This window comes from Natator depressus, chromosome 3 (genome assembly GCF_965152275.1).
Source record: "Natator depressus isolate rNatDep1 chromosome 3, rNatDep2.hap1, whole genome shotgun sequence".
Lineage (NCBI taxonomy): Eukaryota > Metazoa > Chordata > Testudines > Cheloniidae > Natator > Natator depressus.
Genome location: NC_134236.1, coordinates 93,787,976 through 93,806,161, shown reverse-complemented (window position 1 = coordinate 93,806,161; position 18,186 = coordinate 93,787,976). Strand labels below are relative to the sequence as shown.

The following is an 18,186-nucleotide window of genomic DNA, read 5'->3' as shown; positions in this document are numbered from 1 at the left end:
CATTAGCAAGAGTGTCATATATAAGACAAAGGCCTGTCCTGCTCTACTCAACACTGGTGAGGCCTTAGGTGGGGTACTGGGTTAGATATTAGAAAAAACTCTAACTATAAGGATAGTTAAGTACTGGAATAGGCTTCCAAGGGAGATTGTGGAATCCCCATCATTGGAGGTTTTTATGAACAGGTTGGAAAAAACAACTGTCAGGGTTGGTCTAGGTTTACTTGGTCCTCCCTTAGTGTGGTGGAATAGGCTAAGTGACCTCCAACCTTACATTTCTATGATTCTATCATTTGTCTCCTGTCTCTTCCACAAAGATTGCCATCCCCACCTTCTCAAAGGAGTGATCCATACAGAATATTCAGGTGTCTTCTTCTTGCATATATTTTTCTGCAGGGGTGACCTGACTAGAAGGTGAAACTGGTTAGAAATCCTGGTGCCCTTTGAAGTCAATGGCAAAACTCTCATTGACTATAATGGGGCCAGGATTTTACCCAGAAAGTTAAACTAACTAGTCTAGTTTAATTGTGAGCAGTGCAGAAGTAAACAAACAGCATAGCTGGTGAAATGTAAACTAGAGTCTGCTTCTATAATTAAGAAATTAGTAGCATATATAAGGATTTTTTTTAAAAGAAGCTGTGTCTTGATACTATCCTTTATTATTTTGCAGATAATTAAATGTATATTCCCAAACTATAGGCCAGAGTCTGACATCCTGATTCAGTGGACTAGCACCTTTCTGCATGAGTGGTCCCACTTGATTCCATTAATTTAGTTTCACTCAGGGAACCAGAATCTGATTCTATGATTACTGTGAACTTTCAATTCAAAGCAAATTTACAGCTTGTGTACATGGGGGGCTTAAATCAGATCAAACTAAGTTAATCCAGTTTGAAAACACGTGCGTACCCACAATACCAACCATCACATAAACCCATGTAAACTGTTTTTATATGGGAAATGCTTGGATGAATCCTTCCATCGCACCATAATCTTGAGACAAAAGATAAACAACAATCATGTGTCAAAGTAAAAAGACAATTAGAAAGCTGATTTATACTAAATTAAAAATTTATTGACTAAAGTATGTTCTCCAGACAACATGATCTGATGGTCTATGGCTGCATACACGCAATGAAGTTGAACATGACGGTAGTTTAACATGGAATGTCAAACAAATTAGTATAATGTGTTAAACAAAACCCTTTATCTGTGCTACTGCGCAATGAAACCAAGCAATGTATTCCCTTGGTTGATCTGTGTTGAGCTAAAAGGCAATGTGGTTGAAGAAACTGGTAGATTTCTTTAGCATATATTTCAAATAAATTAGTTAGAATTGTACTCTTTAGAAACCCTTTCAGCTTCACTTTCATTCCAAACAAAATCTAAGTGCAAACATCAAAATTGCTGAATTCATCTAGAAAGATTTAACTGTCAACATTGGATTGAACCAGACTATTACAGTTGAGTATATGATTATGTGTAGGACAAAAACAAAAAACAAAAAAAACCCAGTTACTGAAAAATTCATGTAGGCACATTTTATTATTAATCCAACTCAAAGCATTTCTTCTAAGTTTCTCACATTAAAGACTAAAGCTTGTTTACAGTACTACAATCTCTATCATTCAAGCATCAATTATTACATAACAGGGAGAAGGACTAAATGATCTAATAGGTCTTTTCCATCTCTAACAGCTACAAAAGAAAATCATTCATGCCAGCAAGAGCACCACTCCTACTTTCTGGACCTGATCATACAGTCCTTGCTCAGGCAATACTCTCACTGGCATTCGAGAGAGTTTTTCCAGAGTAAGATCTACAGGATTAGGTGCTTTTAAAAAAACAAAACAAAACCCTCTATTCATACCTAACAAAGTAATAGCATCCATCATAGGATACATGGAAAGTAAGATATTGAATTAAAATAAAAAGTCAGACATGTGCTTTATTTGCACTGCAGGAATCATATAATGTAAACACCATGGTGGCCCACATCTCCACAAATACCATCAGAAAATGTCAACTATAAGTTTGCTGTGTGTGTTTCTCAAAGCTTGTGAGTGTGTCTTATGTATGTATGTCTCCAGGGAAACGCCTTCCCCACACAAATCCCAAATACACATACCTGTGTGATAGAAATAACTGAAGGTGCCTTGATTGTCTGACTCCAACTCTTAAATCTGCAAGTGGTAGCAAAATGGTTTTTTAAAAGGCTTTCATTATACTGTATGTGTGAGCTGTTGAATGTGAATATTGCTTTAGAAAACAAAATGTGGATGATACTGTAGGAATGATGTAGGTGTGCAGAACATCCAAACTCCACACACAACAAAATCTACCTGTATGAAGAATAGAGAAGTCTCTGATCAATGTATTTTGGTGGGCCTTGTTTGAAATTTTCACTGATGTGATTCAAAGGATATAAAGTTATCCATGAAGAAGTCTATTGATGCCAAGAGGATCAAAAGAGGAAGTTTACCTTCAAAGTGCAAATTTTAATAATGGAATGTTCTTGACAGGGAAATGATCAAAGACAATACTAGGTCTTTCACTTGTTCAACAGGAAAAACATATCTTCATCTTCAGGCAGCATTTCATTCTGAAAAAAGTGATTTCTTTTTTTTTAGTACAACAGAAGACTTTAGAAATGAACACACTATGCACAGACACATTTAGACATTTACATCCTTTCTAGAAAAACAAAACCCTACCTTAATGTTGGCTAATCTTCTCTTCTTTCTTAGTATTTAAATTCTTTAAACCAGCTGCTTTAAATACCAATATGTACTGTACCACCCCCATGCCACCCCTAGAGCCCCAGAAAACACCAAGTAACTTAAAAGTGTTTATGATTGTTAAAAACTCCTGGTTGAGACTATTAAGTACCACCTCCACTGGAACAAAATGAACACTGCATGCATCTTCCAATGCATTTCATTTAATAGTTGAGCAGCTCGGAATGGTTAGATCTCTAGGTCATCAGGTCTAGGTCTACTACTGGCTAGGCTGCTGGCTCTGCTAGGTGGCCTTTGGTCCACAAGGGTGAGGGGCTGCAGCTCAAGCCCTGATGCCAGTTTTTTAGTGTTCTGGGGATCATCATGTAAATCAAAGGGCTGGGCATGAGAGTTGGAGATGGTGCTGCCAGCCTGTCCCAATCTGTTCTGCTCAGCACTGTAATTTGCCCAGTTTTGCTCACTGGCTTGTTTATTGTAGTTACGACAGGAGGAATTGTTCCTGTCACCAGTAACAAGCTTGTAGCCTGGTGGAGACATGGGTGATAAGGGGGCAGTGGGAGAGGAACAGCCATTGAAATAAGCATATTTCGTGGATCCACATTCCTTGGCAGGACTCACAGTACCGGTGGGAGAGTAGGGGTCTGGTTTTCCTTTCACACGATCCTTGACACCCTTGAAGAACACATAGAAAAGCTCAATAATGTTCAAGGCAAGAGATACTAAAGACACTACCAGCATGAAGATAATGAAGATGGTTTTCTCAGTTGGACGGGAGAGGAAGCAGTCCACTCTGTGTGGGCATGGGTCTCGCTCACAAGTGTAAATAGCATTCAGGCTAAACCCATAGACGTACCATTGTATCACCAAGAAGGCCACTTCAAAGATAGACTTAAAGAGAATGGTGATTATGTAAGTACGGAGCAGTCCTCCTCGCATTTTAACTTTGCCATGCACTTCAATTCCATACTTGAATTTCTTCATCTCTATTTGTTTGAGGTGCATCTCCACGTTCACACCATCATTTTGGACACCCTTGAGCTCTTCTTCTCTCTTGTTCAGTTTCTCTTCTTTCCGCATCACATAGAACACATGTGCCAGATACAAGAGGGTAGGCACAGACACAAATATGATCTGCAGAACCCAGAAGCGCACATGAGAAATTGGAAAGGACTTGTCATAGCAGACGTTCTCGCAACCAGGCTGCTGAGTGTTGCACCGGAAAGCAGATTGCTCATCTCCCCAGGCTGATTCCACTGCTGTCCCCAAGAGCAAGATGCGGAAAATAAAGAGGACAGAGAGCCATACCTTCCCTCCTGCAGTAGAATAAGCTTGAACCTTGTCAAGAAGTTTTCCCAGGGCACTCCAGTCACCCATCTTCACGGGATGCTGGCTAAAAACAAAACAAAAATAGTAATAATTAAAGCTATGTTAACTGTATTCACACCTGTAGGTTTATAACACATGTAAGCCACCATAACACAGTCCTTATCTTGGTTCATGGATGTTAGTCTAGAGGGGGATATGTAGGTGGCCAAGAAAAACTCTCCTTCTACAACAAGGAGAATATTTCATAGTAGTAGTTCCACTGGTGAGGTATCAAACAGAAGTCACTATAGGAAGTCCACATGCACAAAATATAGAGCCAGATCCTCTGCTGATAGTAGAACTGGCAGTCCACTATAATGTTAACTGGTATAGCTCTAGGAACTTGCATTTACACTGATTTACACTAACAGGAGAAATACTTTATGGTGAGCTCCTTAATTTGTAGGCCTGTATTTAATGTAAATAAAATATATGACAAATTAAATATTGCATTGCATTTCAGTGCCCTATGGGAAATGTGTTTGCCAATTTCATTCCACTTTTCAATGGAAAGCAGTCACCACCACAAAAGTTGCCATCCGAGTTGGCACTAATTGGCATCTTTGTTGTCACAGTCTCAGCACAGATGCCAAAGCCTGAATGAGCCAGATCAAAGTGGAGATTCAATATGGAAGCAGTCTGGGGAAGTTTGCATTGACGCTGCCCGAGTATTCTCTGGATAAACAGAATATTTCAAATGCTTGGCCAGCAATCTAGATCAATCTTCACAAGTACTACATTCACACTTCAGTCAAAAAGAAAAGAAAACACATTGCAATATCATGCAAAAGCAGCGGAAAGGTTGTACAATTAAAATAATAAAAATCACAAAATACATAGGTTAAAATTATTTTTGCATGGTTAACTCAGCCAACTTTCACTCCGTATACTGTATGTTTAAGAATATAGGTCCAAAAGCTGAAAATATTTGCACACATGCTTAACTTGAAGTGACTCGTAGTGTATATATTTAACACAGAAAACAGGACTAGAAAATATTAAATATATGATATGTAGCCAAGCTAAGGTTCACATAGTGAAGAAACCTTAATGTCTGCATTTCCTGACTTATGTGGCTTCCTTATTTTGTGTTGTTTTTAGCCTTGTGTTTATGTAATTTCTGCATTTAAATTTCTATATTTTTTTTGAAAGAGAAAAAGGAAATAATGGAACAAAAAGGAAAGCAAATCCTTCCTATCTCCCCCATTGTTAACCATATAAATATCACATGGGTGCCTTCAACAAATGCGCCAGCCCTGCAGTGTGCAAGTAATAGGTATGCATTTCAAGAAGTCTGAAATAAGGCTAGTTTAACTGTCTCTCTCAATTTGATATTGAAGTGTCCATTTCTAGATTATGTGTACCTTATGCAGCATATCTGCAAATACACAAATACCTTAAAATGTAATGAAATGGTCAATTTTGCATGCTTGATTCCTGGCAGAGGTAACAAGCACTGTTGCCTTTGGCCAAATGGTACATGTTAACCTACTTAGAAATCTGTATCCTGGAACATCTAACCGGCATTGAAAATTTTGCACCTAAAAGAAGCATCCCTTTGGAAGCATGATTTGTCAGATAGTGATATTTAGTACCACGCAAACTGAGTAAAAGATTTTCCAATATTCATAACTTTATTAACTTCTAACCAGTTTCTTTCACAGTGGATTAGGGATGTACTCCTCAGTAAGGGCTATTGACTTGCCAAGTTCTACATTTCAGATATTCGTAATCCAGAAATGATTGAAACTGTTTTCTTTAAACTTTCTCGGGGGGAAAAAAAACTACCATAGACTTAGAATAGGACATTTCAGCCCCTGAAGATAATTTTTAGGAAAGTTAGGAGTGAAAGAAAACAGGAGGTTATAATGGAAACTGTTTGGCAACCTTAACCATAGTAATTGCTGTTAAATAAATTAACTGGCACCACCTCCTTCCCACAGGCAGCAGGCTGAGGGAGCAAGAAGAGGCAAGAGTTTAAAGGACCTACTTGTGGTTGCTGTCTCTTATCCTTGAGTCCCTTCTAACCTCCTTAACCCACATGGACATGCTCCTAAGGGTATGAAGAAGGACTCCCCATAATAACCTTTAAACCCCCTCACATGATTAGCTCTTTCTCATGCAAGTAGTCCTTTGAAGAATCAGACCTCTTTTAGAATTTAGCACAAGAGGCCATGTATCAACCTCTACAAGGGAGATTCTAGGAAGTATTTATTTGCCTTCCCATGTTAGTTCTGGGGAAAGGTGTTTGTCCTCACTGGTCCATTTTGATTGAGAAGAAGACTGACACATTCATTTAAGGGTCTCTGAAAAAAGATTATGAGCCCAGCAGCAAATTTTTTTATCATAAAAACTGGCAGGTTATGCTACCTCAGTAAAACACTGCTTCTCAAGCTATAATTGTTGAAACAGAAAACAATCTGTTGTGGTGCATAATATATTAAGTTTATTTAAAAGGCAAACTCCTTTCTCCATGTCCTAACTATGGAAATGGACAAAAGCAAGGATTTTTTTTCTTCAAATAATAGTTTCTTGATTATATTAGCCAGTTTTTGAATGATTTGAAAATACTGCATTAGCAGGCTTTCCCCAGGCTCAGTGGATTTCATTACAGTGTAAATGTTATTTCAGATTAAAAGTATGATTAAAAAAACAGAAGAGGTGTTATTTCTAGGCAGTTATAGGCTGCTTGCTTTTTAATTACACTCCACTCGGGTCCCTTAATATAGGATGATATACTCCAGTTTTGACTTACTTAATCCCACACCTGCAGTATTTTTAGAATTTATTGCCTATTTTCCAATTTGTTTCAGCATGCAAAATTATTAAGTTTCATTATATCCTCTGGCAATACAAACTCCAGGAGGACACATTCCTTGCTTGAATTACTTATACATAGTTCTGAAAAGCAAATTTTTTTTTAAAAAAAGAGATCAATTACCCTTTAGCATTTGCCAGTGCTAAAACACTTACATCAAATCATAACAGTGTGCTGTTAAGCAGATAACCTTGAAATGGCACAAACATATTATTCCTTTGCTTAAGTAGAGACTATTGTTCTATGAAGCACAGTATTTCAGTTTGTTGCAGAGAAAATTCATTGACTGGATCTACGTTGCTTACTTTCAGTGTACCAAAAGAGCATTTCTATTAATGAATTTACACTATTTGTTTACCAGATATTACGAAGAGTTTTTCTCTATTTCTGCAATGAACAACTATTTAAATGTTCTTACTGCTTTAAATTGCTTTAAAACTAAAGATCTCCTTTAGTGAGCAGCCCCTAATATCTCTTACCTTTTATGATTTAGACTGCTTTTAGCAATGTCATCCTAATGGAATGATTGCATCATAGCACAGTGGCTGATATAACTGATAAATAGTCAGACCCCCAAATTCAGCAAGGTACTTAACTATGGGACTGGCATGAAGTAGCCTAAGTTCTTACTCATTACTATTTTATGTGATGATATAGCTTGTTTTGAGATGGCTAATACAAAACTTGGACTGTAAAGCATTTTAGTAGGTCGATTTCTTCTCGGTTCTAGAGTGTGTGTGTGTGTGTGTGTGTGTGTGTGTGTGTGTGTGTGTGTGTGTGTGTGTGGAGACAGAGACTATGCTGTACAGAAGAAAGAACTATGACAATATTCATCTGTATGAGTTTTGGATGGCCACATGTAAAAGAAATTTGATCTATACATCACAATTGAGAAATTTGAGAACTTTTTTTTATGGAAGACATTCATCATGTCATGTGGTTCATATTTTCCAGGGGGAATAGGGTACTCTGAGTGCGCTGCTAAAGAGTCCAGGTCTGACTGCAGTGTCAGTAGGTCACATGGTAATGAGTAGATCAGGCACAGGGCTGCAGTGCAGTAAGTGTGTGGGATCTGAAATGGGGCTGTACAGCTGCAAGAGCATTTAGGAAATGGGCTAAGAGCTCTGGCCCTCCCCTAAACTCCTGCAAAAGCCTGCCCTTGAAACACAAATAGAAATAAATAACTAATAAAAAACAGAGCCTTTGAGAGAATTCCTTCCCCTTGAGCATCGATCACCGTGAGCCTTTCCCAAGAGCAGCCGACAGCTGAGGGAAAGGAGCTAAGATGCACGAGACTTGGGGTTGAGGATTTTTTTTTTAATGTTACATGTATTCAGTCTCACAAAGGTTAGGGAAATGGTACTCTTACATTCCACTGGGAAGGTAGAGTCCATCTGTAGGTCTGTAGATGCATGTCAGGGATAGAGAATTTCACCCACAAGACAGAGAGGGCACCCTAGATGGTTGCACAGTAATTGGTGCTTAACAGTCATAACTGGTCATTTGTTTTCTTTTCCAAGCTTCCAGTACTAATAACCACTGATGGAGTCTCTCCTCTATCTTTAGCTGCTCTTTCTACACCTATCTACCTCTATGGAGCTTTACAGAAGGACCAAATGCAAGACCGAAAAAACACAAGAACTTCCAGTTGTACAAGTCAGGTCTCCAGCTTATGAAACCCATTAACAGCCTATGAACCATGCATTCATGTTTTGGTTCAAATTTATCTGTTGTGTAAGTTGCTGCAGATCCCTTTGAAATCAGTGAAAGCTGCATCCACGTACTGTAGGCATGAATTTGATCCTGTATGTTTAACATGTATAAGTTTTCAAATAAGGAAGCCTGCAAAGGAAATGTGATATAAATGTGTATCCAGGTGCCCACATTCAAAGGGTGGAGGGAATATTATTTGTTTCACTAGGAATACTGCATAGACTTCCAATCCCACAAGTGTCTTTTTACCTAAACTGAGGTGCATTTGATTTCAGCATCAGACTGTACTCGTTTTTCAGGCTTGATACAAATGAGAGGTGAAAGCATTTTACAATATTTAGTGTGTGTATATACACATATTTGCTACAAATCAAATCCATTGCTCCTTCCTTTTCCCCATTTGAACTCAGCCCGTTGCTCATCCTTCTCCTATTTGTATTTGCTTGTTAGGTATCATGGGTCAGTGCCAATGTTTAGCTTTGAAGGTTCTGAGGGAAACACTTCAGTAAACATTTCAAAGTCAGGGGACTTCAGGAGTTCTACAGCGCAGTGTGTGCTGTCCAGATGTTAAGATGGCAAGATGAAAGGCTCAGTGCAAGTTCCCTCCATGCGCACAGACACAGAGAAATCAGAGACATGAGTTGTTTCTCAGGTCTGCTTTGTTGTTGGTTTTAATGAAACTCACTTAGAAGACTCTCAGTGAACATTCTGTTAGGAAAATACCCCAAACTGCAGGGCCAGTCAGTTATATTAGGACAGATGTGGGGAAATCCTAGCTGGGCACAATAAAACACAATTGTGATGTTCCACTGAAGTCCCTTCTTCATCCCCCTTGTTTTGTTCTTTAATTACTGGCAAGCACCCATGCAACAACAACAATAAAGAATCACACCAGAGTCTTGCAATCTGTTATAACTTCAGACAAGAGTCACTTCTGTGAAAGATGCTGCCCAAGAATTCCGTTCCTCTTCAGTCCTGTACTACAGCATTCAAGGCAGATTATTGGAAATGTATCCTGACACATATTGGGACTATTCTCAGACTGTTTCCCTTACAGAACTTGCACAGGCATTGCCAGCGTGGTGAGGCGGATGCCTGAGTGCTGCAGGGCTCCTCTAAAATCCCTCACTGGGGTTGCTAACACAGACTAACTATACACAAACTGGGTTTAAAGAAATCCTTAAACACACTTCTGGATTTTATCACATCCATTTAAAAGAAGGGAGAAAAAAATCAGCAAGACCACGTGAAAGTCACCAGATTAGTACCAGCAGAATTTTAACAAAGCAACTAATTAAGAACCTTGCTTTGCACAAACTATTAAACATCAATCAAGATTGCCATATGAAAGCAAAATGCATGGGGGACAAATGGGAAACACTTAGTATACAGTCTCTCTGTTATTAACTTCTGAGACCTTTTCAGTGCAACAAGGGATTCCGGCACACTGATTAAGAAAAAATAACAATTTAAAAGTAAACTAGCAAATTTAGACCTAGAAAATTGTGCACATTGAATTATTTTACCAAAATCCAATAGAGAGTCTCATAATCCAGTTTTGCAGATGAAGTTTTGCCATAGTTTACCTGTTGTAGAACTAGGTTAGTAGTTGAAAATTAAAATTATTTAGAGAAATGTTCAAAATGTAACAAAAACAAACAATAAATCTCCAGAAATGTTAACTGGATAACTTCTTTACAAATGTTGTGCTGTTTTGTACAGTTGTGGTTTAAATACTCCAATAATGGGGAAAACAACAGAAAACTCCTGAAATCAAACAAAGTAAAAACTTTCCAACTTACCCCTGCTGATGATCAGAGAAGCAAGCAAACAAGTGCCTCTTTGGAAGAGTGAGCTAAAATGGAAAAGCAAGTTCAGGCTTTCAGACCTGTCTATTTAAACTTTAAAAGTCTACTGCTGTTTTGTAGTTTTCATCCTTCCTTACCCACTAATGAAAGAAAAGTGCTGATACCTCGTAAAAAAAGGTTTTTTCAAACTTGGAACACTGGGAGAGCTTTTAACCAGCCACTGAAGGGAGGAGGGGAGAGGAGGGAAAGCTAGGGAATGGGGAGGAGAAAAGGGGGAGGAGGAAAAGCAAGAAGAAACAGCAGAAAACATTTTGGAATAAAGGAGAGAGTTTTGAGTGTATTGAAGTTGAACAAATGAAGAGTCACTCAGTAAGGAATATTTGAGATATACTAAGTGATACACTGAGTGGTAGTTTATCCAGAATAGGACTCAGGGTTACCTGGGACAAATGAGGTGGTTTAACTTTCTTAAGGAGTGTGGAGTCTTAGGAAAGGGAACAGAGTGAGAGGAATCAATTTGTAACCTGAGCCAGCCTACCAGGCTCTGGCTTGGGATAGTCTATTTTGCCCTCTTCATTCTCCTCCCTGTGGAATGGCAGTCACTGCATAAGAAGTTTATCTTTAGTTTCTTTGCATATCTTTAGTTTACTTGCTTCCATTTCTCTTAGGTGCTCAACAGAAAGTAACAGTGTGTTTGTTAATGTACTTTTTCAGCCCTCTGGTTGCCTCAAGAGATACACAGCACATTATATTTTGGTGAAGATTCCAGGGGAGCAGTGAACTTACATTCCAGAAAACTCATGCCAGGAAATTTCAATACAACACCCACAAAATAATGCAGGGCATTCAATCTCCAATAGTGAGCAGCACTGAGTAATCACAGTATTTCAGTTCATTTCACTGAATGCGCACAAGAAAAAGAAAAAAAGACCCTTCCAATTGGATTGAAGCCAAAATGGCTTTTGCCCCGACCTGATTTCGATAAACCCCCTTACAACAAAATGCTTTCTCTGTAAAACACAGCAAATTTTGTACTGTCCATTATGGTGAGGTTTCTCAGACACAGAGTCAAACAAGTGTCTATATGAACTGGACCATTCTGGACACTACATTAGGAATTTTATTTGTATTTTTCTGTATCATGTGGTGTTGGCTCCTTTATTGCCCTGGCCTGGGCAATGACTAGGATGGTTTAACTACTACTCCAACAGCTCCAAGTGGTTGGACAGCTCCCCATGACCATTCTTCTGTGATGCTCTACACTTAGAGTTTTTCAGGTTCATTTTGGGCCCTAATCCTCAGGGAAGGGTACTTCTGGATCCATTCAGGGTTCACAGCTTCTGGTCTCACTTAAAAGACTTATAACAGGGAGAAGGTAAAATAATAGCCATTTTGGTGTTCATCCCTGATTTTGGGTAAAGTTTCCTACTCATCTTCTTCTTGGAACTATGGATGTCAAATCATGTGACCCTAAGTATGGATAATATCATAGTCTTTTGCTTAGCTCTTATAGAGTGCTTTCTACCCATAGCTTTCAAAGTAGTTTATAGATTAAGGTAAGTATCATTACTCAGATGGGGAAAATAAGGCAAAGATATTTGTCCACAGACACACAGCAGGTTAGTGGCATGGCTGGCAAAGGAACCCAAATATACTGACTTCCAGTTCAGTGTTCACACTGTCTCCTGTTTTAAAAAGATAACACATGGGTTATCTATATACCCCTAAACCCTCCTTTTCCTGCGGCCACAGCCTGATACACTTGATTCTCTATCTTGTCTGGTTTCCCTTGATATTGGTCTGTTGTGTGAGGTGTTTTTTAGTTATTGTAGTCACCAAGCCCTGTGAGTATTGTTTTTCCTTTACTGGGAACTTTAACTCTGAAGAGGGAGAGCATCTGGGTAAGAGGATTGGGGCTATGTGCATTAGAGGGCCCTGGGCCCTTGTTGAAAGTTAAAATAATTTACAAGCCATGGGGTTCGGTCCCTTCTTCCCTCCCTCTCTAAATATGGGTGAGGATAGCCACTTAAGTAAATAAAATGTTCCTAATGCAACCTAGTATAGACTTTAGTTATTAAGTGGAGTATGGATACAAACCTCATTAGGTGACCATGGGATTATCAGCTGGACCCAGAAGGCCCCACACCTACTAAGGTGGGTGAGAAGATTTGGAGTGGCTTGGAGTTTGCCATTGGTGGAAGTGTTGTTCCTCCTGAAGATTGCCTTAATTTGAAAGGGAATCAGATTCTCCTCTACAGTCTGGCATGCTGGAATACAGTGCTGTAATCTATATGAGAGACTTTCAGGGTCCTTGGGCCAAAATTTGCCATACCTTATTTTTTTCTCCTATATCTGTCTGGAAGGTCTTTGTAATTCTTCATGCATGTCGTTCTCAAAAGAAAAGCTTGGAAGTGTTTCTCCACCTAAATAAACCAACCGTAAATGTCAGCAACCCAACTTCATAGTGTAACCATACAATAATGAGCCAGTGCATATAAGCACTATAAGAAAAAGAAATTTGGTAATAGTAAATGTAATACTTGGCATTGCCCTCTGAAAGGAAAGTGTTCTGTTTCAAACTTCCAACAGGACATTATAAAGAAATAAGAAAGATTATTATTATTGTTATTTTATGGCAAATACCTTGCCAATGTCTCTTTAAGAATTAGACTTGTCACTGAATTCATGTTTCACAGCTCGATTTTACCAGCTCTGCCAGAAAAGGGGCCAAAATTCCACTCACCTTTATTTGTGTGAAAAATTAAACTAACTTTTTCAAACCAAGTGAACATTTTCACACAGCTGCCCTCCAGTCAGATTCCTCAGTGTTCAGCAGAAATTTTGAAGGATGTCAGAGCTGTGATATTTGTAGGTCTGTTCCTATCTAAGAAGGACTAGGGGGTGAGTGAAAAGATGGATGTGGGATCTCACATGGAGATTTTCTGTTATTGAACCCAAACATCTTTCACTTTTTTGGAATGAGATCTTAGAGCATGGAGTATTGGGACCAGTCTTGCCATCTGATGATGTTTGCATTTTGAAGCATAAGTCATGATGTCATGAAGCAACACTTGAGCGTGGCAATGCTATTTCTGTGGAACATGTCTGGGTTTGATCTGGCAGGCTAGAATGCAACCAGTGCAGGCAAGTTCAGGTTCCTACCCAAACATTTTATCCTCACTCAGCTTCTGTTACATAGATCATTGTGACTAAAACTCAGAGGCAATTTATGCAGTATTTCTTTTAATTCTCTGTTCAGTCATCACTGGAGTAAGATCCTTTATATTAGGGCAACAGTTCAGAGACTGCAGTTCTGTTTCAATTTTTTCTGTCCAGGACTCAGATTTATCAGAGAGGAAATTAACTACACATTCTGACAGTTTATTTAATATTTATTGTCTTTAATACAGCACTCAGTCCAGTATTCCTTTTCTATTTATTACACACACATATGGTATGGTGAACATATATAATTCTACACAAAGGCTTTATTCTAAAAGATGCTATTTTTTTAATCAACTAGTTCACCAGGAAAGGCTGAATAGTGGAGTTTCATTTGAAATATAGTATTAATATGTCTATCAGGTCACTGATGTTAAAATCTGTTTGTCCAAATTGGTGGACATTACAGAGGCAAAAATTTCCCATTGACTTCTAAGACCCACTCAGAGCAAAGGGGTTTCACTATCCTACTGGTGCTGTGGATGCATAGCACATTCTTCCTGAGCTGCAATCTGAGCATGCGGCTTTGTCTGCACTGAAACTTTGTCTGCAAAACTTTTGTTGTTCAAGGGTGTTAACCCCCGCACCCTGAACGACAAAAGTTTTACCAATGAAAAGCACCAGTGTGTGAACAGCGTTTGTCGGCAGGAGCACTCTCCTGCCAACAAGGCTGCTGCCACTCGTTGAGGGTGGAAGTTTTTTTGTCGGCAGGAAAGCTCTCTCCTGCCAACAAACAGCAGCTACACTGTGTCACTAAAAGGTGAGGAGTGTAGACAAAGCCTGAGTGTGTTGACTGCAAATCTAACTTCACTGTACTCCCCTGTACTGCTCAGCCCTCCTTAACTGTGGTTCAGAGAATGAGGCCATTCAATGCAAAGTACGCTCAGCTGTGCACGCATGCACAGCACCAGTTGTGCATTACAGAGGAATTAGGCCTCTAACCAGGAAAGTAACTTAACTATGACCCTAGATGACCAGAAAAATTTCAACATCTTTCTTTGTTGTATGCTTAGGGTTATGGTTGGTGCAGAGCTGCAATGTCCCATGTCTTGCTGATGGAGGGTTGGTAATTCAGAATGCATGTTACCATAACTGTGCATGGTATCTTACTTATCTTAGTGCTTAAATGTGCAACCTTAACATTTTTTTAGAATAGTCGTGTTTTGGTTTTATTTTGTGAAATTAAGAAAAGGAAGAATTATATTCTTCATAGCTTTGAAGTTCTGCTTGCGTTCAACAAATTGGTCAAAACCTTGGTAATTTCCATAATCTAGGACCATTGGCCTAGAATCCACCCAGAAGACCTTATCCCACACAATTTAGGACTGAAGGAGGGAGCACCACAAAATGCACTGCTTATGAATTTCAAAAGGTCATTACTTGGTCAAATACAAGCTAAAAATCTTTAGATTGTAAACCCAAGGGGCAGGGATTGTCTCTTTTCTCTGCTTGTACAGCACACTCGGGCCCCAATCCTTTGGGTGCTACTATTATATAAATATTTACTGAGAATGAAAAACAATTGGGACATTCAAAAGATTCCTTCTTAGCAAGCATTATTGCCATTCCTTTCTACCCACAAGGTGTTGTGACTGTAGGGCTGTTCAAAAAAGGTAGCAACAATCTTTTCTAATGTTTTTTACTCTCCTTTTACTCAAAATCAGGTAAACTATTTTTGAATCAAACATTACAATTAAAAATATATAGGGTATCATCTTTGGGCAGAGATCAAGACTGAAGAATTTCAGCTGAAGGTTTCCAAAAGTTAGAAGTGACTAAAACCAGGTGGTTAATAGAATTCTTTATTCAACCTTAACTATAACAATCACTGTCACTCCTGCTGTAGTAATATTTTGAGATTCTATCCTGACATCTGTCTAGGATCTCAGAGTGTTTTACAAACATCAGTGAAAGTTAAGCCTTACTCTACCCCTATAAGCTATGTAGTATGAAGTATTTTAACACACAGGGAAACTAAAACATGGAGAAATTAAGCAGCTTGCCCATGGCCACACTGCCAGCTATTGATAAAGACAGAACTAGAACGGAGATCTACTAACTCCCAGGACAACACCTTTCTCTAGTCTTTCTGAAATACTGTTTAAGCAGTAAGAACAATTAAATTCAGGGTTTTTTTTTTTTAAAAATTACAACAGGTGTTACTGAAGTAACTCGAGGTTTGAAGTGAGGATGGGCTGCAGGGGATGTGGCTCTCCCCACCCCACTCCAAGTATCACAGCATGCAACTGAACAGCATTTTTCACAACTGAGCTGACACCACTACTCACTCATGGCAGTGTACTCAGTGCTGCTTGCCCCCTTCTCATGCCACATGCCGTGACATACTAACTCACCCCAATTTTATTCGCTGGTTGGTGGACAAAATGTGGGGAGGGTAATGAATGGTTCCTCTGATTCCTTTTGACTGTGCTAGCAGAACTTAATGAAGAGAACTTAAAGATTGAAAAGTGGTGGCTTTGTTCAAATAAAATAAAAAATTAACTGATCAGTGTAACTGATTCTGGCTAATGTCCACCCCTTCTGAACAAACCACCCTCCATCAAAGCAGTCATATAAATGAAAAAGCCAGTCAGAAGAGCATTTCAAGCAGGGAACGAAGAATGTGTCTATAGATACTTGAGAATTTGGCTCCACCTTCTGTACATAGTGAAAATAAACATGAATTAAATTGTGTCTTGAATGCTATTTTCACTTGTTATTGTTTTTACTTTCCAGTTCAGTTTCAAAAGCCTACCCAGATAGGTTCTCATGCGTTTTAGTGAATCTTCATCTCCACGTGTTGAAGCAGAGGTTTTTCAGTAATTCAGTTCCAAAGAGTGGGAGTATTTTTTATTTGGGAGTATTTATAATTCACTTTAATTTATCATTTTATATGGGAGTATTTTTAATTCAATTACTTTAGGGAATTGAAGTCAGGGTAGCAGCTGGGACTATTTAAAGATGTGTGATCTTTAGATTCTTTTAGATTTTTTTGGTGTGTAGAGGATTCAGTAAGGGTATGTTAGAATTTAGACCAGACTGTGTAGTGCTTACTTACATTGGCAAGTATTTACTCACATTAGTAATCCCATTGAATTTCTTAGGACTCTGCCCATGAGTAACTGCTCACTATAGTGAGCAAGGGCTCCACAGTCAGAACCCTAACTAGAACCTTATTTATGAATAAAAGGAGAAGAGGTTGCAAAAACCCTAAAGGTTTAACAGTTTAAGACATTTTTGAACTTCTATTATTTTAAAAATGCTTTCATTATCATTTGAATGTTCTTATAATTTGACGTACTATTAGTCTGCACAATAATCTGCATGCCCATGGTAGTTATAATAAATGAAATGATTAACATGTAAATAATAATACTTACCATAGCGTTTACATAGCTGTTTTTTCTCCAAGGATTGCAAATATTAATTAATACCTGGTAACACCAATATCTGCAATAGCTCACAAGGTTAGGCTGGAAAGTCTGAGTTACAGAGTGTTAACAGTATGCCAGGGGAAGAGAACCTAGGAGAACTGATTCTTTTCACCCTGAATTTAGAATTTCCTGGGTTTTCTGAGTTTCATTCAAATCCTTCATATTATTTAAACCAAGTTTTTCATTTGGGCATCTGGAGATACGAGTGTGAGGGTGGGAGACAAAGTGTTTTATCCACAGTATCAAACTAGACAATTTAATTATAGTGTCCTTCAAATGACTTAGTACCAAGAGGTGTTTGGAAATACATTTCTTCTTTGAGTCTGTGCTGTAAATTAGAAAAGAGACAGTGAGAGCCAATCATTTGCCAGTTGTGCATTTGTTATTCCTTTCCTATAGGAAGAACATGATCTAACTCAATTACTAGCTTTATTTTTATCATATCAAGATTAGAAAAAAGTTTTAGGCAGCACTTGTGTGCACGCAGTGTTTAGATTGACTAGCTCATCCAAATGTAACTTGCTAAACATGGGCACTCACCAGCATGCAGCGTATGTTGGTAACTTTAATGCCCTCTTCTTATTCAACAACCATGACAGGAAAGACAGTTGGTAATATGCCACATTGTAACTTGTTTGGGGTGCGGATAAGAGTAACATCACATGACCGAATTAAAATTACCAAAAAAAAAAAATGACAAGATTGACAACTGCGAGAAACAGTAATGGGTGAGATAAGACTATTAACTAACTCTTTCTCTTAGGACTAGTTCAGGGGAAACAAAATCAACAGATGGTATTGATAATATTTATGAGACTATCCCAAAAAGGTGGTCCCACATTATACAACTGAGTTTTTTAAGGCACACCAACCAAATAGACAAAACAGTTTAACTTTGTAACAAAACTTATTTAAACAAAATTGTAAATGTAACTGAACTGTGAGGATGTACAATGGAATTACACAGTATACAAGGTAAATAACTGAGTCAAAGTAGCACTATGTGTAAAGAAACAAAAAAGATTGAATTTATATTTCTTTATGTGTTTAAGCATTTTTAATCATAGTTGCGCATTTGAATAGTAGTTATT

The 18,186-nt window shown here is 38.4% G+C and overlaps 1 protein-coding gene across 1 annotated transcript; it reads right to left on the bottom strand.

Annotated features, from left to right (window-relative positions):
- Positions 1 to 1,079: 1,079 nt before the first annotated feature.
- On the bottom strand, positions 1,080 to 10,635 carry GJA1 (gap junction protein alpha 1). Its single transcript, XM_074948324.1, has 2 exons — positions 10,434 to 10,635; positions 1,080 to 4,125 (listed from the first exon to the last, which is right to left on the bottom strand). Exon 2 carries the CDS (start codon positions 4,107 to 4,109, stop codon positions 2,964 to 2,966), a length of 1,146 nt encoding a protein of 381 aa, XP_074804425.1. The 5' UTR covers positions 4,110 to 4,125; positions 10,434 to 10,635; the 3' UTR covers positions 1,080 to 2,963.
- Positions 10,636 to 18,186: the final 7,551 nt, after the last annotated feature.

What these genes read in the sequence shown, in the direction of transcription:
- GJA1 (XM_074948324.1), bottom strand. Translation starts at nt 4,109, where the DNA reads ATGGGTGACTGGAGTGCCCTGGGAAAACTTCTTGACAAGGTTCAAGCT.